Genomic DNA, 24,402 nt, shown 5'->3' on the forward strand with positions numbered 1-24,402 from the left:
AAAACACGCCTGCAACAAAAACGCCCAGGTGAGTTGTTGAAGGCGTTTTTTTGGGCATTTTTTAGGCGTCTTTTGAGGCAGGCATAACATCTGAACTTCTGTATAGGGGTATATATACACACACACACATATATGTATATATACACATACACACATATAGGTGTGATAGGAGCAGAGCCCTATGCCTGCAAATAATTTCATTAGCGCAGGCATAGGGTTCTGCTACTTTCACACCTATATGTGTGTATGTGTATATATACATATATGCGTGTGTGTATATATACCCCTATACAGAAGTTCAGATGTTATGCCTGCCTCAAAAGATGCCCAAAAAAAACGCCTGCAACAAAAACGCCCAGGTGTGTTGTTGCAGGTGTTTTTTGGGCATTTTTTGGGCGCCTTTGGAGGCAGGCATAACATCTGAACTTCTGTATAGGGGTATATATACTCACACACATATATGTATATATACACATACACACATATAGGTGTGATAGGAGCGGAGCCCTATGCCTGCAAATAATTTCATTAGCGCAGGCATAGGGTTCCGCTACTTTCACACCTATATGTTTGTATGTGTATATATACATATATATGTGTGTGTGTATATATACCCCTACACAGAAGTTCAGATGTCATGCCTGCCTCCAAAGACGTCCACATAAAAGCCCAATAAACGCCTGCAACAAAACGGCCAGGTGTGAAAGTAGCGGAGCTCTATGCCTGCTCTACTGCAATTCTAAGACAAACAATCTTTTTTCTATGGCGGTCACCCTGACATGGAAGAGTTTGGTCACCCTGCCATAGCAGTCAGAGTCAGTTCACCCTACACTACACTACGGTCACGCTGACACTTAACACTTTCCCTACAGAAACTAGATTATTGAATCTAACTATAGTGGAAAATAGTACCCTAACTACACTAGATATCCCTTTCCTCACACTAATAATTGCTAAATGACACTTTTGCAGCAGGAGTAACAGAACTGCTTCCACTCTCTTCCACAGCCCCTGTATTACAGTGCTAGAGATTTGGCGGGGCTATGTTATATACTGGGGGGGTGTATTCACTACTGATTGGCCTCTGGACCCCCTAGTCACTCCAATCACATTCCTAGAATCCTCCTGCCCCCTCAATTGGCTTTTACTGATGGTTCTGGTCCAATCACAGGCTTTTAAAGCCCAGTTCCTGTCCCATTGCATTTTGGTCGGTTCTGGTTGCCGAATTCCGAACTTTTTCCGCAAAAAGTTCGGGATTCGGCCGAATTCCGAACAGTCAATGTTCGGGTCGAACCGATGGTCGACCCGAGCCGTTCGATCATCCCTAGTAAACACTACAGATGTATGTGCTTAGATCAGATTTTAAGTTCAGGTGCTGAATCCAATCACCATTGAGGTAAAGGGCAGCTAAATGTTAAAAAGCCTGTAATGGTCATTTTATAGACTAATAGGTAAGGGATTGTAAAAAAAAAAAAAAAAAATGACACTGAGCACTGCCCTGGGGAGCATGTATCAAAACAAAAAGTTTTAAAAACTTGATTCGGGGGGGGGGGGCAGCAATTAATTTTCAAAATGAAACATTAAAATGAGAAAATGCATTAATTAATATGCCAGGGGATCCCCTAACTTTGCCTATGTGACATATACAACCTTCTAAATGAATATTGATATTTACAAAGGATAAATTGTGTTTAAATTACAAACACAATGACAGCTCCAACTGCTGCATTCTGTTTGTATGCAGAGCAGCCAGTAAACTGGGGGACCCCACACAAAATTCAATATCTAGTAGGGATTTTAAAGGGAAACCTCTTAGTGTGATGTCCTAAAAAAGTTATACCATTCCCTTAACTGAGAATGCAGCCTAACTGGCCAGGAAAGGGGGTACATACAAGGCAACATGCCCTGAGCATAGGGGTAATCTTTGCCTGAGCACTGTGTCCTTTGTCCCAGTGTTGATAAGGACAAGTGTCTTTTCCGCACAACCCTGGACTGGTGGTTGTGGGGGTCTGTAGGCAGGGGGATTATAAGAATCTAGAAGCCCCTATGACAATTAGGGGATGCCTAGTTTTTTACCGCTAATATGAATGAGTAAGGTGTACATAGAATCCCTACTCATTCATAAAAAAACGTAAAGTAAAAATAAACACACACACAGTAAATAAAAAAAGTTCATAATGTAAATCAATCGTTACACATGATCCAGTGATGTGGATCAACATCAAACAAACCTCTCATAAGAAAAAAAAAAAAAAAACACAGCCAACACGCATCTCATTCCAATGACTACTTGCTATTGTAATTGGTCATGTCCATATGTGGTCAATAATGTTCAGTGCCACAGGACAACCATTTGGTGGAACCCTGTTCCTGAAGACTCCTTAAGGGGCAGGCCTACCAGCAGGGCGAAGCCTGCTGCCAGTGGCATGTTCCCAAAATTCTGCTTCTCTATTCACTGATGTGCCTGGGGGCATTGCAGAGCCCTTGCTGGACCTCGGCCACTGTGTGTAGGGCTTTTGCGTATGTTTTTATAGGGAACCTAAATGGTGCATACAGTTCAGTTCCCCCTAAGGAGTTAATCCAGTGGAAAATATACGCAACACATTGTTGAATAATCACTCAGGAATGTTCCTTCCTCGCTCCATTTAAAGATCTCAGCAGTCAAGGATGACAGTTCCAAATAGTTAAGGAGGTTCCTGGCAGGCCAGGTTACGTTCCTCTCTGTCTAGCCAGTGAGTGAGGGGAACCATTAGCTATGACTTTCAATTTTGCAGGGTACAGCATAAAATATTGCACATTTAGCTTGAGCTTCTTTTTGACATCCAAGAATTTTGCACATTTGCGTTGTACCTCTGCAGAAAAATCAGCATACAGGGAAACTCTGGTATTATCGACCAAAAGGTCTGTTTCAGTTCTAGCCTTGTTGAGAATCACATCCTGGTCTTTTTAATTAAGTAATTTGAAAAGAAAGGGCCAGGGGGGGGGCCAGGTGGAGTGGGCCTGGCGAGGACACAATGCGCCCGCTTCACCACAAACATGGGGGAGAAGGAGTCTCTGCCAAAGGTGTTGATAAGCCATGCCTCTATAAAGGCTACAGGATGCTTCCCTTCAGATTTTTCAGGCACCCCCACTGCTCTCACATTATTCCTGCCTAGGCGATTTTCCATATCCCCAATCTTGCAGCATTAGCTGTGGCTACTTTGTGAAGATATTGTACTTCCCGCTGCAATGGCTGCCATTCATCCTCCAACGTACTAACTCGACCCTCCAAGGCAATGGTACGGTCCCTACATTTTTGCATATCTTGGTGGACCAGGGACAGTTCTATTTTCATGCCCTTAACCTCCCTGGACAACTCTGCTATAGTGGTGTTACCCTTGGTAACCGCTGAGAAAATTTCCAGCAGTGTGGGCTCAGGATCCATGTCTGAGTGTGGAGCAAACCGCATGGAAGGCAGGGCATGTCCACTGGAGCAGGCCAGAGCCCCATCCATCAGCTCCGCGGGGGTCCCCCCTCCCTCCGTGTCCCCCATGATCATATCCTCCTCTCCCATGTCCTCTGGGGGTTAGTGTTGGGGTGGCTCTTTACCTTGGGGCCTGGAGAACAATCTCTGTGCAGCTTCTTTCTGCTTCTTCTTAGCTTAGCGGGCCACGACGCCGCCATCTTGGGATCTCGTACCTCACCTGGACATCTCCGCGGTGCCAATACCCCTTTGGCAGGAAAGTATAGATGTGCAGGAGGGCGGCCAGTGTCTCACAGGGGAGAAATAGAGGAGGAGGATGGCTGAGATTATAAGGAGATTAGTTCAGGATTCTAGCGGAGCTACTGCAGGACACGTCCGCTCACATCACGCTCTGGCCACGCCCCAACACATTGTTGATGGAATTCACAACACATTCAGTTAAGTAGCTGATGGCAGGAAGGCTGTGTGAGCTTTGTGATATTCCACACCTGATCACGTCCCATCTGTTGTGACCATACTGCTTCATTTTCCCTGAGCATGCATGGACTTCATTGCCTACCCATCATTTTCTGTGCAACTGCATCCATTCTATGGTCCTGTGGACAATACTTGGGCTCTCTGCTGCCTTTTCAATGACCTGGTCACAGATGGCTTTTACCCTTTCTGCTCTGGCAGGAAAAAAGTGAGTGTCCAATGGACTTTCTCTTACTCCTAATATGGTGGATGAGCCCAAGGGCAGCTGTTCTGGGGGCCTGGACAGTTTGAAATTCACTGACCGTGCCCACCCTTTAGGACATTTCCGTGTCACATCACTCCTCTGAATCTTCCTTAAAGCAGCATAAAATCCAAAACCAAAAATGACGTATATTCCATCTTACCAATCATTATATGTGTTGACTGTAATAGTTTTCTTTTAGGACTTTTTCCTTTTGTTTTCATCTGGTATTCTGGCCAGTAACATACCTCCTGTATTAGAGTGCCTCCACTCTGGATGAATGAGCACAAGGGGGAACAGTAGACAGCACCATTGCCAATCTGAGTGTCAGGGTAGTGTAATGTACTAGAAAATTAAAATGCATGAACACAATAAAGCCAAACTCAAGCTCTCACTTTATAATCAATTACAGCAATTTTTTTGGATAAAGGTTTTACATGAATAAATAAAAGCTGATCATTGTCAGCACTCCTGTCAGTTGTAAGTGGTTTGTCTCATCACAATAAACTTATACATTCTGCTGGAGAGCTTATTCTTTTTAAAAAAAACCTACAGGATGGATCACCAGATGAAAATAGAACAAAGAAAGTCTAAAAAAGAAAATTAATGTAGTCATCACATCTAAGAAGAGCTACAATAAACCCCTTCAAGGGCTAATCCTTTTTCTGTATTATATAGGTAAGTCTTCACACTCTTTGTCTGAGTTTATGGGCAAAATTGCATCCATGATAGCTAACTTCGATATCAGAGACCACAAGCATGCTTCCACGCTCTCTCCACCAGATTCTGTCTCTTAATTCCCAGGGGTTGCAGTTGATTCTGCACAGTCAGCTGAGGATGAGGAGGACACAAGGAGTCACATTCTGCAGACATTATTTGAAAACTTAAGGATATAATTTCAACCCCTATTTACAGAGTCCTCACATGCCTAGAACTGGAGCTGCCTGGATCAGATACATCCATAGTAACTACCAGGGCTGCTGTTAGAAATCGCGGGGCCCCGTACAGGCTACCTGGCAGGGCCCCCCCAAGAAAATATTAAAGATATATTTAGCTAAAATTACAACAAAATCACTATTATCAGACACAAATATAACATAACTCGCATAATTCCTGCTAAAAAAAACTATGTTAAATAAAAAAGAAGATGAGATGAGAAAAATATACAGGCTGGGCAGTTGGAGCTCAGTGATCAGAGAGACAGAGAGAGAGAAACAAAGTTACAATTTACAAACAAACTCCTAAACAGAGATAAGTGCTGGGGGGGCACACAAGGGAGGGGTATTAGTGAGGGACAACTGTCTCTTTCTCAACAGATAAAAGCTGATAGCATGGAGAGGGACAGATCAGATTCAGGTGCTGGAGGAAGATTTCTGCATTTGTTGCCCATCACTAATCCCCCTCTCTGTGTGGGCCCCCTGTGTGCTCGGGCCCCCGACAACAGGGCTGGTGGTCCCCCCTTATCAGCGGCCCAGGTAACTACTGTAGCTTGGGTTCTCTAAAGAGCTATTGCCTGTTAGGATTTTTCCAGTTCACTCCCTATTTCATCTGGTCCTTTTTGGTGATTGACCTAACCCAGCAACTGTTACTGCTCCTATACAGTGTTTTGCCTGGCCATACCCTATGGAGCAGGGATTTCCAAGTCTGTGAGAAAGTCTACCTCACAACAGAGAGTGTCCCAACCTGTTTGGGAATTCTGTTGGCCTTAGTGGCTATCTGGTCCCAGTACTTCAGATATCTTGGTCTATAATGTTTTATCCAGGTGCTTTGAAATAGAATTGAATTATCTGCTTCCACCCAGCTTCATGTTGTCAAAATTGCCAACATACCCACAAAGGTTGGAGGACGTTCACACTGATTCAGTGCAGCTTCTCTCACAAGGATCACAGCCATTGTCCCAAAAAGGAGAGGGTTTTAAGTTTTTATAAAGGATCCTCATGAAATCCACCCAGTCCATCATTGCTTCTCTCTATCCAAGAGACCTTATGGCCTCTATGGATAGCAGGAATGCATACTTGCAGGTCTTCATCTTCCCAGTCAATCAACACTACCTGCATTTTGATGTCGACATGCATTTCCAATTTGTTGTTCTTCCCCTTGGCCTATAAACTTCATCTCAAATCTTCGCCAAGGTACTATCCTCTATTCTTGCTCTGCTTCACTCTCAGGGTATCCCCATAGTGAGATAACTGGACCACCTTCTCAACAGTAACAGCCGACCCAGGGTCCAACAGACCCTACAGAGTTTAGAGTGGATCCTGAAACTCCAAAACTTCTTGAAGCATTTCATTACCTGAAAAATCTGGGCCTGATCTTAAACATGGCCCTGTCAAAGGTTTTCCTTCACCTTGAAAAAAAAAAAAAACCCCGGTCTCTCCACTCTCACATTCAAACTCTGCAGTCCAGGAGCCTGCAAACTTTCTGTTTTTGCATGAGGTGTTGGGCCTAAAGGTGTCCCCTTTTGAGGCAATTTCTAATGCTCCATTTCACTCCAGACTCTTTCAACTTCACATATTGACAGTGTGGAAGAAGAGGGCACAGTCTCTGGATTGTCCCATACATCCAGCAGGACTAAGCTTGCCCTTGTGTGGTTTGTCACAAGTTTGGAGAGTAGAGACAAAACAGGGCACAGGAATGTATAAATTATTGGATATGATCTAATGAATAATAAAATAATATCTATTCACATAAAGTAAACATCCTAAAGCAACCAAGATCTCCACAAATCAGCAGTGTTAGATTGTCCCAGAGTTTTTATTCAGTTGGGAAGCTGTTACACAAAAAGCTGGCACTGGCACGCTGGACCCACTCAGCTCTCAGTAGAAGTGGTTTCTGCAGCACCTGATGGTACACAAGGAGAGGAGTAGTTTGTGTGGTGAAGGCCATGCATTTCAAAGCTACCATCCTGGTACCCATTTATTAAACATACCAGAAAATTAACACATTACTGTGGCCTTTTTTGTCCCTAATCTCTCTGCACTAGCTGGATTTCCCTCATATGGTCCATATGGAATCTATTGACTAAGTGCTACCAAGAGGTTTTAGATCTTATTATGCACCAAACTGGGTGTATATATATATATATATATATATATATATATATATATATATATATATATATATATACATATACATAGCATATTTATATGTCAATAGTCTGGCACAGAATAAGGATAACCTTTCTTCTCAATGGGTTGAAAGGTGCAATTGATGCCAGTCCATTAGACTGGGGAGGAGTCCTAGGTTCCCTCTCATTACAAGGTAGTTGTCACAGGATGCTCCTCAGATCTGGAACAATATTCCTAGAAATGGAGCGAATCAGTTATATCTTCAATGCTGGCCCTCTCATTTGCAAGGTTATTTGTCTGATACTCAATTGGATAAGACCATGACAGTGGCTAACATTTAAATATCAAGGAGGCACCAGAACTTTCAAATCTAAAAGAGAGGGCTTAGACACCATCTTTGAGAATGGAGTTTGCCTGTGTTTTTTATATGCCTGTGTCTATGGATTATATGTAAGTGCACATGTTTTTAGAATAAATATGGATTAAGCTGTCTGCCCTATTGGAGGTCTGTGCTTCCTTCTTGGTTCTTCGGCCATTGAGAGAATATCTTGCTATGTAATGCTCAGCTTTATGGAACGAAAAAGGATCTGACTTGCTGTTTACAAAGCGTATATGACCTCACATAGTAGTGGGGTCCACAGTACCAGATGAGCGAATACTCACAAGGGGTGGTGAAGGGCACTGCATTGGTGTTTTACGTTTTTGAAGACTTATATACATGGATTCGGGAAAGTCTTTAATTTATTGGTCACTGATTGCATAAGCAATGAAAAGGAACCCTCATGAGTGGAACTTTAATGGCAACACAGTTATGTGCAAAAATACAGCACTCAAAATGGTGTGTTGTATTATAAAAGAAACAAATGCTTTATTATTGACAAAAAACATTCAATATAAAAACATTAAATAGCATAGATAAAAAAAGCTATTCATAGTTTATGTTAGATATACAATATTCCCACCAATGTGGGTCACAATTTGAGATAGTTCCCAAAATGTAGATATCCAACGTGTTTCGAGAACGGTATATCTCTGCTCTTCTTCAGGTAAATAGATACAGCACAGAAAGGAACTATACTCTATAATAGAAACAAAAAGTTAGATATAATAGATAAATATAGCATAGAGTTGTCATTTTAATGGAGGTGGGTTAAAAGGAGAGATTGCATGGTATTTGTGACTATTTGGACTATAAAAAATGTTTGCACCTTATTTTTATCCTAATGCTGCACATAATATATATTGCCGACAGAATTTACATATCATATATTTTTGATATTTATGTTTTGTATATGCATGCATTATCTATTTTTTAGCACTTGTCACTTTACTGCTTTTTAGGTAAAATCCCTTCACCATTATTTGTTTTGTTATGAAATTATGTCAGGGAATGCCTGAATGATGAATTAATTTAAGTAATTTTCAGCCAATGTAGAATTTCTTTGAAATAACACAGCAGGCCTATGTGAATACGGACTGGGCTATTGATAACAAATTAATATTTATTCAATAAGACAAGTTCACGCCATAAATAATTGAATTTTTGCGAACATAGACATTATAATTTTACATAAATATTACAAAATAGTCTATAACAATTGATGATATATGTATATACTGTATCGATGTATAGAATCAAACTCAATAATTAAATTCTCCCCGTAGACAGAATAACCATATATATAACCAATTATCAGACAATAGTCTGCATTTTACTGAATCCAATGGTTATTCCCCTGCCAAAGGAATAAGTGTTAAACTACTCAAAATTGTACACCACTATGGTCAAAAAAATAAAAATAATTAAAAATGCAAAAAAGAAACATTTTAATGCTTTTTTTAATCATGGGAGAGCAATTAGGTTGCCCAAAAGAATATTGACAATAGGTTTATCGATCTAGAAAAAGGAATCAACAGAGTATATTATAGTTACCCCTTTTCAAAAAGCCTTTTGGCTTAAAATGGTCGCTACCAGAATCTCCTTAGATGACTGCCAATTACAGGTTGTAGTTGCATTCCCAAAATGGCATCTCACTAAGTGGGAGTTGCATCCTGGCATCACTGAGGTTTCAGCTGATGCTTTTATGATATTTAGATGATGTGTGATGATGGGTGTATACATGATGGAGTCTATCTAGATGGATGGATGGATGGATGTCTGTGTGTGTCTACCTGACTTGTCCTATATTCAGTTGCAAACGATACACTCCAAAATGTTTTACTAAGCCTAGCACCAAAGGTGGAGCCTTCCTTTAACCATCAACTCTGTATTTGCCCCACTATTATCATCTTTGACCACTTGGTGTTACTGTAGAACAAAAAGTGTCTATTCTAAATTATTCTTTTAAAATAATCTGTTATAGGATCCTTTGAATTCTCACTATAACAAGTGTGACCATTTGATTGTATGTATAATATATAGAATATATAGAATGTTTAGGAGATGGTAACTGCCAAATGTATTATCTTTATAATGTAGCAATATTTAACAGTAAGCAATTGAAATTCATGAAATAATTAGAACCCTTCACTAATATTATTTGAATATAGGTACGTCACAACACACATTTCCCTAACAATATTGATTACAAATAAACAATATCTTTCCAGGATAACATATTTTTGTACCCTTTCAAAATGTATACTTTGCAATACTGTGTTATCATTTGAAATCGTATAACTATGTCCATGATGTTTCTAGTGATTTTGCCAGGTAAAATAGTTTATAATACATTTAATTTTTGGCAGGAATAGGTTTCCCACGTAGATATGTTGTAATGTTATGGCAGTGTCATCTTTACCATATGACTTGCAATAGATAATCCATGGAATCAGCTTATGTTATATGCATAGTTTGAACATATAAAAAGTTCCAAAATTCTTCTGTATAACCTCCCATAGAGGTTCCTTTATTGATAGATGTTTGTCTTTCTCAGAGCGGAGGTGGTCACAGAATAACCAAACCTGTTAATCTTTTGTGTCCACAAGTCTACCTGCAAACACATAGGGGTTTATTTACTAAAGCTAGAGAGTGCAAAATTAGTTTCATTTCTGCACAGAAACCAATCCGCTTTTAACCTCAGGTTGTTCAATTAAGCTTTGGCAATAAAACCTGGAAGCAGATTGTTTTCTAACTGTGACTAATTGTGACGAATTTTGCACTCTCTAGCTTTAGTAAATAAACCCCATAGTGTCTTCATGCTCCACATTCTCGTAAACATTGGTCAGTTTGTTTGTTATCACAGGTGTGTGAGTATATCATAAACTATTCTTTCTGTCCCATGTGTTTATTCATATTCATTTGTTTGTTTTTTTGTTTTTGTTTTTTTATTGTTTTCTTTTTTTTTAATTCACAGATGCTCTGATAGTTTTTTATATAATTAATTATGTATTCTGTCCTTGCTATCTATAAACCACCACATTATGGTCCCAGCTATAAAAAACTTGTAAGCATGAATCCTTGTAAAAAATGAACAGCCCTACTATACAGATACATTGTTTTATAGAAAAAATGTGTTTTCTTACCCAACGTACAGATGGTGATGATTATTGTAGTATTGATGACAAAGTTGCAAATGTCCAGTTTATAAATTTTGTGTTTTTTTTTTTCAGGGCGAAAAGGGGGAAAAAGGAGAAACAGGACATCCTGGTCCGCATGGCAAAGATGTGAGTACAACATGAATGAAAACTTCTCAATGTGCTGGAAAAGGTAGATACTTTTGTGTGGAAATACAGATGAGTAGAAAATGAAAATCATCTCAACCTGTGAGTATGCATGGTAGCAGTACATATGCCCATCAACACTGAGCCAGTGTTCTAAAAGAAGCCACAAAAAAAGGGGGAATAATACTAATAATGGTCGCCCCACTGATTAATCAAAATCGAACTAATCGATTGACGTTAAGGGAAACTTTCTATTGTTGTAATTATTTGATTTTAAAAAATGAACAGATTCTTGCTTGCATTCATTTTTTTTCTTTTCTTACTATAGTGTTACTGCAGGCAAAACATCTAAACACACAGATGTAATACTTATAAGAGGGTGTTTTACCTGTCAAAGGATTTGTTTTTCTGTCTATCCAGAGGTTCACTCCTGCTCAGTCACACTGCACAGTTCTTCCTGGCAGGGTAAAAGGCCTAATTTTTATATGCTGCAGTTCAGTAACACCTACAGGACAGCACCACATTTGACACGTGTCTGTTCTCTGGTTGTGCAGGAAACAGCGCTGGAAACTGCAGGCCATGTCAAACATGGTGCTATGCATTTATCATGTAATTCTAGGGTGTAATGTAAGTGTTAATGGGTGAGTTTAGGGGTTTGGGTTAGGACTAAAAATATAACTAAAAGCAAACTTTATTTTTTTAATAATGGTGAGGGTTTAGAACCACTGTCAGGTTTTTATTGTGGTCTATTGAGTCCCCATTAAGTGTATTAACTCTCTTTAATTGTGCTAATCACCAAGGCATGAAAGTGATGGGTAAATGCACAATTTTTAATTGAAATCAGAACACTAATATAGGATGCACTGGTTCCTGTGTCAGCTGTCTAAAATTGGATTTTCCTTACATTGGAAAGTTAACCTCTCATTTCCTGTTGAGTCTACAAGACACGAAATTAGGAAAAATCCCTGTAATGAGACACAGAGGGTAAAAAAAAAAATCCCTTTTCTATCTAAAATTCAAAAAAATTGGGGTAAAAGGTTAAGTGTCAGGGGTGTTGTAGAATTTTTTAGTTCAGGTACAGATACCTGACCCCTGTTAGTCAGTGATACCTAATTAAAAAGGTAATATGTAGTGATGTCGCGAACCTAAAATTTGCCGTTCGCGAACGGATGAACCGGGCGAACCGCCATAGACTTCAATAGGCAGGCGAATTTTAAAAACACACAGGGACTCTTTCTGGCCACAATAGTGATGGAAAAGTTGTTTCAAGGGGACTAACACCTGGACTGTGGCATTCCGGAGGGGGATCCATGGCAAAACTCCCATGGAAAATTACGTAGTTGACGCAGAGTCGGGTTTTAATCCATAAAGGGCATAAATCACCTAACATTCCTAAATTGTTTGGAATAAAGTGCTTTAAAACATCCAGTGTGTGTATACAATCAGGTATGATGTTGTATCAATCAGGTAGTGTAAGGGTTATGCCCGCTTCACAGTGACAGACCAAACTCTGACAGACCAAACTCCCGGTTTAACAGTCAGTCAGTCCATTTGCACAACCGCAAACTCCCCATTTGCACAAGGTTATATACCAAGCTAGCCATGTCCCGTTCCTTGTTCTCACTGACGTCATTGAAGGTCTCTTCTTCCACCCACCCTTGTACAACACCAAGGGTCCCCGAAAGGTGACAACAAGCCCCCTGGGACGCCTGCTGTGGTTGGTCTTCCACCTCCTCAAAGCCACCTTCCTCCTCTGACTTCTCTTCTTTAGAATCCTCTCTACAGGTCCAGCAATCTACAACGATAAGGCTGCTTCTGGTGGTGATGGGGACCACAACTCTTCCTCTTCATGATCATCTACGGCATGATCCAGCACTCTTCGCAGGGCACGCTCCAGAAAAAACGCATATGGGATGAGGTTGATGATGTTGCCTTGGGTTTGACTGACCAGGTTTATCACCTCCGCAAAAGGATGCATGAGCCTACAGCCATTGTGCATGAGCATTCAGTAACACGGCCAAAAAATACCCAGCTCCGCAGAGGCTGTCCTCTTTTTTTTTAATTAAAAAAATCTGTTCTTATCAGTTTAATCCCTGTTACGTTACGTCCCCTATCAGGGGGCGGTGTACGGAATAGATTTTAGGAACCGGGAGATGGAAAAAGATGGTTGGTCTGTCCCCTTACTTCCAATTTTGGGCACTGCGCGTGCACCGTGCAATGTACTGTGCCATCCTATATGAGTGGTGTGTTAAGTGGTACTATTCTTATCAGTTTAATCCCTGTTACGTCCCCTATCAGGGGACGTGTATCGAATAGATTTTAGACAACCGCAAAGAGTTGTCAATAGTTGACACACTCATGACATAAATTTTATTCCTCTATGCGTCAATCTTGCTGTAGTGATGACTGTGCTCATGCGCACATTTGGGAGATTGCAGGCGATGGTGGTTTTTCAAAGCCTATGGTCGTGCTGAGGTAGTTCAGTGACAATTAAGTAACCCAGAAAACAATGATTCTGCAGTGTGGGCCCATTGTTGGCCTAGTAGACTTTAATGATCACCCAAGATGATCATAAAGAAAATTAATGTTTTTTCTATGAAAAATTATCCAGCGGATCGCTTTTGATCTATTCACAATGAAGCAACGACCTTATCATCTGGGGTGTGCCAACATTGCCAACACACTCCTAGAGGTGATCGCTTCATTGTGATACGCAAGCCCCTTCACCACAACAAGGTAACAATCACGAAGGGGAATTGACACATGTATGTGCCTTTTTTTTTGTGTTTTGTTTTTTGCAGCCACAGTGTAGCACCAGAGGCCAGAAAAATTGGGCATGTACACATGCCTGAAAAAGTAGGTATTGTTGCAGCAGCGGCCGGAAAAATTTAGGTTTTCCAGGCAGAAAGTTCACTAAAACATTGCGGCTTGAACCGTAGTTGGTGGCGGAGAAGTCATGTAAGTAATCCGGCATGCAGAGATTAAATACAGCAGCGTGTGGACCATTTTTAGCCCAAGGCATCTCATCAGGCCTTTTTTAGTCAAATGCATCCCCCACTGTCAGTCCCTTCGGGATCCATGCCTCATTCATCTTAATAAAGGTGAGGTAATCTAGACTTTTTTGACCTAGGCGACTTCTCTTCTCAGTGACAATACCTCCTGCTGCGCTGAAGTGACAGGACACTTGAAGCGGGGCAGGCCAGAAGTTCTATCGCAAATTGGGATAGCTCAGGCCACAGGTCAAGCCTGCACACCCAGTAGTCAAGGGGTTCATCGCTCCTCAGAGTGTCGATATATGCAGTTAAGGCAAGATAGTCTGCTACCTGACGGTCGAGTCGTTCTCTGAGGGTGGACCCCGAGGGGCTGTGGCGATGCGTAGGACTTAAAAAGCTCTGCATGTCCTCCATCAACAACACGTCTGTAAAGTGTCCTGTCCTTGCCGGCGTGGTTGTGGTAGGAGGAGGATTACTTTCACCTCTTCCCCTGTTAGATTCCCGTTGTGCTGTGACATCACCCTTATACGCTGTGTAAAGCATACTTTTTAACTTGTTTTGTAGCTGCTGCATCCTTTGCGACTGCCGGTAATTCGGTAACATATCAGACAGTTTCTGCTTATACCGGGGGTCTAGTATCTTGGCCACCCAGTACAGGTCGTTCTCCTTCAGCCTTTTTATACGAGGGTCCCTCAACAGGCATGACAGCATGAAAGACCCCATTTGCACAAGGTTGGATTCCGAGCTACTCATGTCCAATTCCTCATCCTCACTGATGTCATTGAAGGTGTGTTCTTCCCCCCATCCACGTACAACACCATGGGTACCAGATAGGTGACAACAAGCACCCTGGGATGCCTGCTGTGGTTGGTGTTCCTCCTCCTCAAAGCCACATTCCTCCTCTGACTCCTCTTCCTCAGACTCCTCTTCCAGCATTGCCGCAGGTCCAGTAAGCGATGATAAGGCTGTTTCTGGTGGTGATGGTGACCACAACTCTTCCTCTTCACGCTCATCTACGGCCTGATCCAGCACTCTTCGCAGGGCACGCTCCAGGAAGAAAACATATGGGATGATGTCGCTGATGGTGCCTTTGGTGTGACTGACTAGGTTTGTCACCTCCTCAAAAGGACGCATGAGCCTACAGGCATTGCGCATGAGCGTCCAGTAACGTGGCAAAAAAATACCCAGCTCCGCAGAGGCTGTCCTAGCACCCCAGTCATACAAATACTCGTTGACCGCTTTTCCTTGTTGGAGCAGGCGGTCGAACATTAGGAGTGTTGAATTCCAACGTTTCGGGCTGTCGCAAATCAAGCGCCTCACTGGCATGTTGTTTCGCCGCTGAATATCTGAAAAGTGCGCCATGGCCGTGTAGGAACGCCTGAAATGGCCACACACCTTCCTGGCCTGCTTGAGGAAGTCCTGTAAGCCTGGGTACTTATGCACAAAGCATTGTACAATCAGATTCAACACATGTGCCATGCACAGCACCTGTGTCAACTTGCCCAAATTCAATGCTGCCAACAAATTGCTTCCGTTGTCACACACCACTTTGCCGATCTCCAGTTGGTGCGGGGTCAGCCACTGATCCACCTGTGCGTTCAGGGTGGACAGTAGTGCTGGTCCGGTGTGACTATCTGCTTTCAGGCAAGTCAACCCCAAGACAGCATGACACTGTTGTATCCGGCATGTGGAATAGCCCCTGGGGAGCTGGGGGGGGTGCAGTTGGTGTGGAGCAAGACGCAACAGCAGAAGAGGACTCAGCCGAGGAGGTTAGCAAAGAGGATGGAGTAGGAGGAGTAGAGGAGGTGGCAGCAGGCCTGCCTGCAAGTCGTGGCGGTGTCACCAACTCCTCTGCAGAGCCACGCATTCCATGCTTGGCAGCCACCAGCAGGTTTACCCAATGCGCAGTGTAAGTGATATACCTGCCCTGACCATGCTTTGCAGACCAGCTATCAGTGGTCAGATGGACCCTTGCCCCAACACTGTGTGCCAGACATGACATGACTTCCTTTTCCACAATAGAGTACAGGTTGGGGATTGCCTTTTGTGAAAAAAAATTTCGGCCGGGTACCTTCCACTGCGGTGTCCCAATAGTGACAAATTTTTTGAAGGCCTCAGACTCCACCAGCTTGTATGGTAAAAGCTGGTGGGGCTAAGAGTTCCGACAAGCCAGCTGTCAGACGCTGGGCAAGGGGGTGACTCTGTGAGATTGGCTTCTTACGCTCAAACATTTCCTTGACAGACACCTGACTGTGGGCAGATGAGCAGGAACTGCTGAAGGTGAGAGGCGGAGTGGGAGGTTGTTGATAGGGGGCAAGGAGGACAGCAGTGGTTGACGTGGCTGAAGATGCTGGACCAGGAGGAGGATGGTGGCTTTGAGTTTGTGTGCTGCTTTTACTCAGGTGTTGATCCCATAGGCGTTTGTGATGTGAGATCATGTGCCTTCACAAAGCAGTTGTACCTAGGTGGGTGTTGGACTTCCCACGACTCAGTTTCTTTTGGCACAGGTTGCAAAGGGCATCGCTGCTATCAGAGGCAGACACACAAAAAAAATGCCACACTGCTGAGCTTTGCAATGACGGCATTCTGGTGGTGGCAACAGCTTGCGTTGATTGGCATGCTGTCTGGCTGACCCCGGGTGCCGATACATGCTGTCTGAATGTGCCACTAGCTCCTTGCGATGACCTCCCCCTTCTTCCAACTCGTCTCCTCCTCCTCTCTGTCTCCCCATCTGAACTTTCCCCCTCTTCTTCTGCTCTTCGAGCAGGCACCCAGGTGACATCCATGGACACATCGTCATCATCAGCCGCTTCACTTGACAACTCAGCAAAGGCAGCAGCAGTAGGTACAACATCATCATCATCATCACAATGTACGTCCATGTGTATAATGCTGCCTGACTGAGACATATCCCTGTTATTTACATCCTCTGGCACTAATGGTTGCGCATCACTTATTTCTTCCAACTGATGTGTAAATAACTCCTCTGACAGATCAAGTGAAGCAGCTGTGGTGCTAGAGTTGGTGGTGGTGCCGGCGGGCGGGCGAGTGGTAAATTGGGAGGTGCCCGAAGCTCAGCTGGAGGAGGATGGTGCATTAAGGTTCCGAGCGGAAGCTGTAGAAGATTGGGTGTCCTGTGTAAGCCAGTCAACTATGTCCTCAGAATTTTTTGAGTTCAGGGTACGTGGCTTCTGAACACTGGGCATTATTCTAGGGCCAAAGGAAATCACAGCACCACGACCACGACGGCCCCTGCGGGGTGGCCTGCCTCTGCCTGTCATTTTTTTAGATTTGTGGTACTATGCGTGCAAGCTGCTGTGCCACCGTATATATATGAGTGGTGGGCACTGCAGTGGGCACAGTACACTCTGTGGACCTGACACTCACTGGCAGGCCAGGCAACTGCAATTATAAAAAATATTTTTTTTTCAATTTGCAAGCTGCTGTGCCACCGTATATATGAGTGGTGGGCACTGCAGTGGGCACAGTACACTCTGTGGACCTGACAGTCACTGGCAGGCCAGGCAACTGCAATTATAAAAAAATATATATTTTTTCAATTTGCAAGCTGCTGTGCCACCGTATATATGAGTGGTGGGCACTGCAGTGGGCACAGTACACTCGGTGGACCTGACAGTCACTGGCAGGCCAGGCAACTGCAATTATAAAAAAATATATATTTTTTCAATTTGCAAGCTGCTGTGCCACCGTATATATGAGTGGTGGGCACTGCAGTGGGCACAGTACACTCGGTGGACCTGACAGTCACTGGCAGGCCAGGCAACTGCAATTATAATTTTTTTTTTTCAATTTGCAAGTTGCTGTGCCACCGTATATATGAGTGGTGGGCACTGCAGTGGGCACAGTACACTCTGTGGACCTGACAGTCACTGGCAGGCCAGGCAACTGCAATTATAAAAAAATATATTTTTTTTCAATTTGCAAGCTGCTGTGCCACCGTATATATGAGTGGTGGGCACTGCAGTGGGCACAGTACACTCGGTGGACCTGACAGTCACTGGCAGGCCAGGCAACTGCAATTATAAAAAAAAAATTTTCAATTTGCAAGCTGCTGTGCCACCGTATATATGAGTGGTGGGCACTGCAGTGGGCACAGTACACTCTGTGGACCTGACAGTCACTGGCAGGCCAGGCAACTGCAATTATAAAAAATATTTTTTTTTCAATTTGCAAGCTGCTGTGCCACCGTATATATCAGTGGTGGGCACTGCAGTGGGCACAGTACACTCTGTGGACCTGACAGTCACTGGCAGGCCAGGCAACTGCAATTATAAAAAATATATTTTTTTTCAATTTGCAAGCTGCTGTGCCACCGTGTATATCAGTGGTGGGCACTGCAGTGGGCACAGTACACTCTGTGGACCTGACACTCACTGCAATTATGACAGAGGAAAAAATAAATATTTTTTTAAACTGCAAGGTACTGTGCCACCCGATATGAGTGTGGTGTGCACACAGTACAGTCTGTGGTGGGTCTGTGGCCTCTCACACACGGCGGGCAGGCAACTGCACAATAGATATATATATCAAAAAAAATTACTCAAATACCAGCCCTAAAAAGGGCTTTTTTGGGTGCTGTCAGGATGCTGTCCTTACAGCAGGAGTGGACCGAGAACATTATCTATAATCTAATAAGACTAACAACTGTCCCTATTAACAGCAGCAGCAGCACTCTCCCTGCTCTCACTACTAACACTGCTTCAGAATGATCTAAGATGGATGCTGCCCTTGCTTTTTTATAGGAGGTGGGAGGGTGTGGGAGGGAGGGTATGCTGATTGGCTGGAATATGTCTGCTGACTGGGAGGTACAGGGTCAAAGTTTGTCTCAATGATGAAGTATAGAGGGCGGACCGAACATCGCATATGTTCGCCCGCAGTGGCGGACGCGAACAAGCGATGTTCGCCGGGAACTGTCCGCCGGCGAACAGTTCGGGACATCTCTAGTAATATGTAGCTTCATAGAGACCAGACAGAATCAAGAAGTTTGAGTCAGTTGATCTACTTTAATTTTAAGTGCTTTCAGACTAAATATATATGAAATGATGTATGTAAGAAAGGTTTGTGAAGATATAAACTGACCAATCAAAGATTAATAAGGTCTGCAGCAAGCATAGTTAATTGTCCTGTGATTATGGTTCATGGAGAAGCACCATTGAAGGATGTTTATCGCTTGTGGTTTTTGGATATCATTGAAGAGAAAACCATCTGCATGGGTTTCCAGGAACATGCTTTGCCACAGGTTCTCCAAATATAAATCATATCTTTTGGATTGTCATCAGAATTATTTATGCCGTGTGCCAGTGTACATGTAAGATAAAAAAAACAAGCTCAAATTAATATTTCTATAATGAAGCCATTTTCTCCTAAACAGCCATCTTGCCACCTCAAGGTGAAGGTCAGATGCCTAGGCCCCTTACAGAGGATAGTGTTAGTTAAGGCCAATTACTATTATTCTTAAAAAATGCTGCCATTCCCCTGCTCCTACCTACCCTACATAGCCTGTATCAAACATGGCAGTATAAATACCCTTTTTAATCTGGCTTGGTCCAGTCACACTGCACAGGCATTATCTTCCACTTTAAAAGTTAATGGTTCAGAAATGATTAGTTTTAGCTGGAGGGGATGATGAGATATTTATGGTGGACTAACTTGTTGGTACAGAGAAGGATGGGCTCTTGGTGGTACCAGAATTTGTCTAGCGAAAACGAATATGATACCTTTTAAATGCAATGTCACATACAACGTGGTTAGACAAAACAAGTTCCACAATCGCTGATCCTCTGAGGTGAGTGGCGGTATTAGGAGTATTGATGGGCAGCTCCCCAATATGTAAAAAGTTCGTAATCCAAGTCACAAACTCTATTAAAGCCTATGGGACCCAAACTTGAAAAATCAAAAGTCCCCATTTTGAAGGGTTATATACAAGTTATTGGCCCTAAAAAGGGTATGGGGGCCCAGGAACTGCCCTGGGGGATATGTATCAATGCAAAAAAACATTGTTAAAAAGATTGTTTTTACAGGAGCAATGATTTTAATAACGTTTAAAGTGAAACAATAAAAATGAAAATGTATTTAAATGTAGTGCTTGGGGGGTCTCCTTTGTCTGCCTGTAAAGTGGTTCATTTGTACTAAGTATATAACCTTCTGCAGCAAAACTGACATCTATAAAGAAAAACAAATTACATTTAAATTACTGGCAAAATGTTAAAAAAAAACTGCTTGGGGGTCCCCCAAATCCATACCCAGCCCTTTGGATCTGGTATGGATTTTAAGAGGAACCTCATACCAAAATGTAAAAAAAAAAAAAACGGCATAGGATCTCCCCCAGAATCCATATCAGACTCTAATCTGAGCTTCCACCCCCTACCCCAAAGCACCTTGTCCCCATGTTGATGGGGAAAAGGGGATTTTCCCAAAAACCCTGGGCTGTGGTTGTGGGGGTCTGCGGGCAGGGGGCTTATCAGAACCTGGAAGCTCCTTTAACTAGGGGGCCCCCCAGAAAAAAAGGAGAAAAAAAAGAAAGCTTCGCAAGGCTAACCGCAATGCCTGCTTCACCATCTAAAAGTTCTTAAATAGGTAAGGGGTGGAGCCAACTGGTGATGTCACCTGCTGGCACCGCCCTATGGGATGTCACTGATGCATGCTGGGTTCATAACCTATTTAAGAACTGTCAAACGGCAGAGCAGGAATTTCAGCGATTAGCCTCAGCTTTTTTTTTTTTTTTTTTCGGGTCCAATGGTGGTGGTGGGTGTCATGATTGAGAATGGCTCTACATAGGGGGACATAGTTTTTTTATTTTTAATAAATAATAATAATTGTCAAAAACTGTGTGTGTTTTTATTTCTTTTGACACTTTTTTGTAAATGGGTAGGGGTACAATGTACCACATACTCATTCACATTGGGGGGCAAGATACAGGGGCCCCCATGTTAAAGGGGGCTTCTAGATTCTGATAAGCCCCTTGCCTGCAGAATCTGGTATAAATGTTGGGGGGGAACCGATGCTGTTTTTTTTTTTACATTTTTCTATTGCAAGCAATGTTGACAGCTCATCAGGCTTTCAGGATCCGCTCCTTAACAACCAGCTATTCACTGCGCCCTGATTGTGCAAACAGAAAAAAAGTGAATGAAGATCAGGAGAGGCCGGGAGAGAAGTAGTGGCTTAGCAGCCAAGTGAAGAAGGAAAAAGAAGCAAGGTAGAGTAGGAGCCGCAGGTATAAAGAGAGGAGGAAAGCTAAGGGTGATAATAAGCTGGAGGGGGAAGGGGAGTCTAGAAAGAATAGTCTGGAAAGAAGATGGCCAGAGACAGCTGGTGTAGGGGGACGTCAGGTGAGCATGAAGTGGGAAAATGGGCAATGGATTGAGAATCGGAGAGAGAGAACTGGAGTGAGAGCTGTTTACCTACCTTATAATGGCAGAATACCAACTTGTGTGATGCCGAGATAAAAAGAGTAGGGGAATTTGGCACTAGGAATTAAACATTTTGACAGGGGGTTGTGGCTGAGTGATTGACAGATGTGGAGATAGACAAAGCTACTGACAAGTATAACCAAAAATTCATCCAAATTTGTATGCAGGCCGAAACAAATTGTAGGTCTATTAATTTTACACTGCTGTGCCCTTTGCATATCTAGTAGTGAAACATCTTCCTGTACTCTTGGTCTCTGGCTTGGGGATGATTAGTCTGTATGAGGCAGTTGTTGATAACAGAATATTGAAGAGCTGCATTTTTATGCCCTATTACTTTATTGCATCCAAAAAAATGTAAAATCACTGTGTACCCAAAAGATTACACACCTTCATGCCAGGTTATTAAAACAATCTTCTCAGTCACAAATATCCCCTGCTGTGGTGAGTGTTCTCTCTGACATGCCACAAGCAGCAAGTCAGACTAGTGCCTTAAGAGCCCATTGGGGCACCTTGAGCCAGTGGTACACCATTGACACCCAGTAGTCCATGCATATGATCACTTGTAATCATTCTAGCTTCCGCCATGTTGTCCTTGTCTATGTTTGCTAGACCAGAGCAGGGGCAGCCTTAAAAAAATAAAAAATATAAAACATTTAAAAAATAAATTGTAAAAAATAAATCTGTAAAAAAAAAAACCCTTGAAAAAATAGTTTCTGCCCTTTTTGTATTGTGTTAGACACTGTTAGCTTTTGTTTAAGGCTGGGTTCACACTGTTGCGAATTGGACACGGGGTTTCCCCATATACAATTTGCATTACAGTAGAAAGTGCCTGACTCTCAATGGAGCGCCTTGCAGAAAAGACCTGTATGTCTTCTGGTCCGTTTCAGGTCCAAATTCAATCAGAAACTCAGACCTAATTCGGACCTGGAATGGTGCATGGGGACGCATTAGACCCCCTGCTGCGAGTCGCTTCAAATTCAGTGTAAACCCAGCCTAAGACCTGATCTGGTTCACACTGTGCTTCAAAAATGGCAGCAATGTTTTCATTTAAAGGGAGGCCACTTGTTTTGAGGAGCCGTAGGATGAGGCCAATGAGGAGGAAGTGATAGAGATGACTGCACTGCCACCAGCAGAAAATTTTACAGAGATTGAAAACCTTCTCTTGACCTTTCTGAGCCAGGCCACATGAACTTCTTCCCTGCTTGTTGTGACATATCGTAATCACATAAAACCCCTTGGGAGATGTCCCTCCCTTTCACTAGAGGCTGTAGATGTTGCGGTGGATGAAGGAGGAGAGTGCTGTGGAGGGGGACAGTTATGCAGAAAGTAAGGTAAGAAGGGGAGGGAGAGAGTATGCATTTTGTTGCCAACTTGCCTCACTCTCACTGTTGCCAACTTGCCTCACTCTCACTGCTGCTCCCACCAAGCTCTGTGGTGTAGGGTCATGTGTGTCCAAACACATGTCGTACCGAAAAGGCTGGTACTTTAACATAGCTGATACAGTGGTTTTGGCAGCAGATACATTAAAAACGGGCCCAAACTGCAGAGCTCTTATTTTTTGCCTATTTAAGTGTTCACATTTTGTTCTGATGCTAGCCAGTTTTTACCAAACACATAACTGACATTTATATTTTCAATTATTGGGGAATAATAGGGGATGTAGGAATTGGAATTGGGGGTTCATGGAATGTGGGGTTATGGTTTTGAAGTGCACTATGTTTTCCTATTTTGTTAAACCTTCAAGACTATGCAGTGTGGTACTGCAAATTAAAAAAAAGAAAAACTCACAGGCTATCTTAATAAACTGCTTTGCCAATGGCCCATTTGTACTGTGAACGTTCCTACAGGCTTTTAGATCTGTTGTGGCTGCTACTTGCTGAGTTCAATTCAGCTTTTTTAATGCTGGATGATGGAAAAAAAGTAATATCTATGTAACTTTGTGAAACCCATTTTTTCCAAGTTATAATGGCCGAGCATTTGCCTGTTCGGGCCGAGCATTTGCCTGTTCTGCTGACAAACATCTTGCAATGCATTGCGCAAGTGCTGCACAGTGCATTCTGCGTCCTGATTAGGCAAAGCTTTGCCCAATCAGAGCGCAGTGTAAGCTGGTTGTTAAGGAGCAGGGCCGGGAAGCCCTGCTCCTTGACCCTAATAACTGATGAGTCATCAGCTGTCAATGGGTTTCCCCGCTGACATCTGAACAATTAAAAAAAAAAAAGATGTAGGTAAAAAAGTAAAGAAAGAAATGACGCGGGGTCCTCCCCAGTCCATACCAGGCCCTGCAGGTCTCGTATGGATTTGGAGGGGAACCCCACGCAAAAAAAACAAAACATAAAAATAACAAAAGCGGTGGGTCTCCATCAAAATCCATACCAGGCATGCAGCCTGGCAGGTCAGGAAAGAGGGGTAAGAGCACCCCCCACCTGAACAAAACCAGGCCACATGCACCCAACGTGGGGGGTGGGTGCTTTAGGGCTCTGCTCCCCCACCCCAAAGCACCTTGTCCCCATGTTGATGGGGACAAGGGCTTCTTCCCGACAACCCTAGGTTGTGGTTGTCGGCGTCTACGGGCGGGGGGGCTTATCAGAATCTGGCAGGGGCCCCCAGATAGCACCTCTACCCATTCACCAAAAAAGCGCATGAAATACATTTTTTGGCAATAACAAAATAAAAAAATTTGTCCCCCGATGTCAATCACGCTGCCCACCATACTGGAAAAAGAAAAACGCTTCCTGGGAGGCCTCCTGCCATATGCCCGCTCTGCGCTTTGACATTTCCTTTATAGGCAAGGGGCGAGGCTACCTGGATATGTCACCTGGTGGCACGCCCCCTTCTAACATTCATGCCTGAATAGGGATCTGGTATGTATTTTTGGGGGGGACCCTACGCTGTTTTTTGTGGGGTTCCCCTCTAAATCAATACCAGACCCGGAGGGAACCCACACCGATTTTTGATCAATTTTTTTAAAAGCCTGATGCCGTCAATTGTAACCGCGAGTCATTTTAAATAGGATTTAACTCTTTTTTTCTTTAGAAATGTCAATTTTGCTGTAGCATGTTTAATGCATGCT

At 43.0% G+C, this 24,402-nt stretch overlaps 1 protein-coding gene across 1 annotated transcript in view; it reads left to right on the forward strand.

The window, feature by feature from the left end:
- COL19A1 (collagen type XIX alpha 1 chain) overlaps positions 1-24,402 on the forward strand; it is a 1,241,599-nt gene that overhangs the window by 480,277 nt on the left and 736,920 nt on the right. Inside the window, exon 13 of the mRNA XM_082249430.1 lies at positions 10,859-10,912. Within this exon, the coding sequence (XP_082105556.1) occupies positions 10,859-10,912 (54 nt within the window). The remainder of the gene's footprint in view (positions 1-10,858; positions 10,913-24,402) is intronic.

Source organism: Pelophylax lessonae, assembly GCF_965119305.1.
Source record: "Pelophylax lessonae genome assembly, chromosome: 3".
In the NCBI taxonomy this organism is placed as follows: Eukaryota; Metazoa; Chordata; class Amphibia; order Anura; family Ranidae; genus Pelophylax; species Pelophylax lessonae.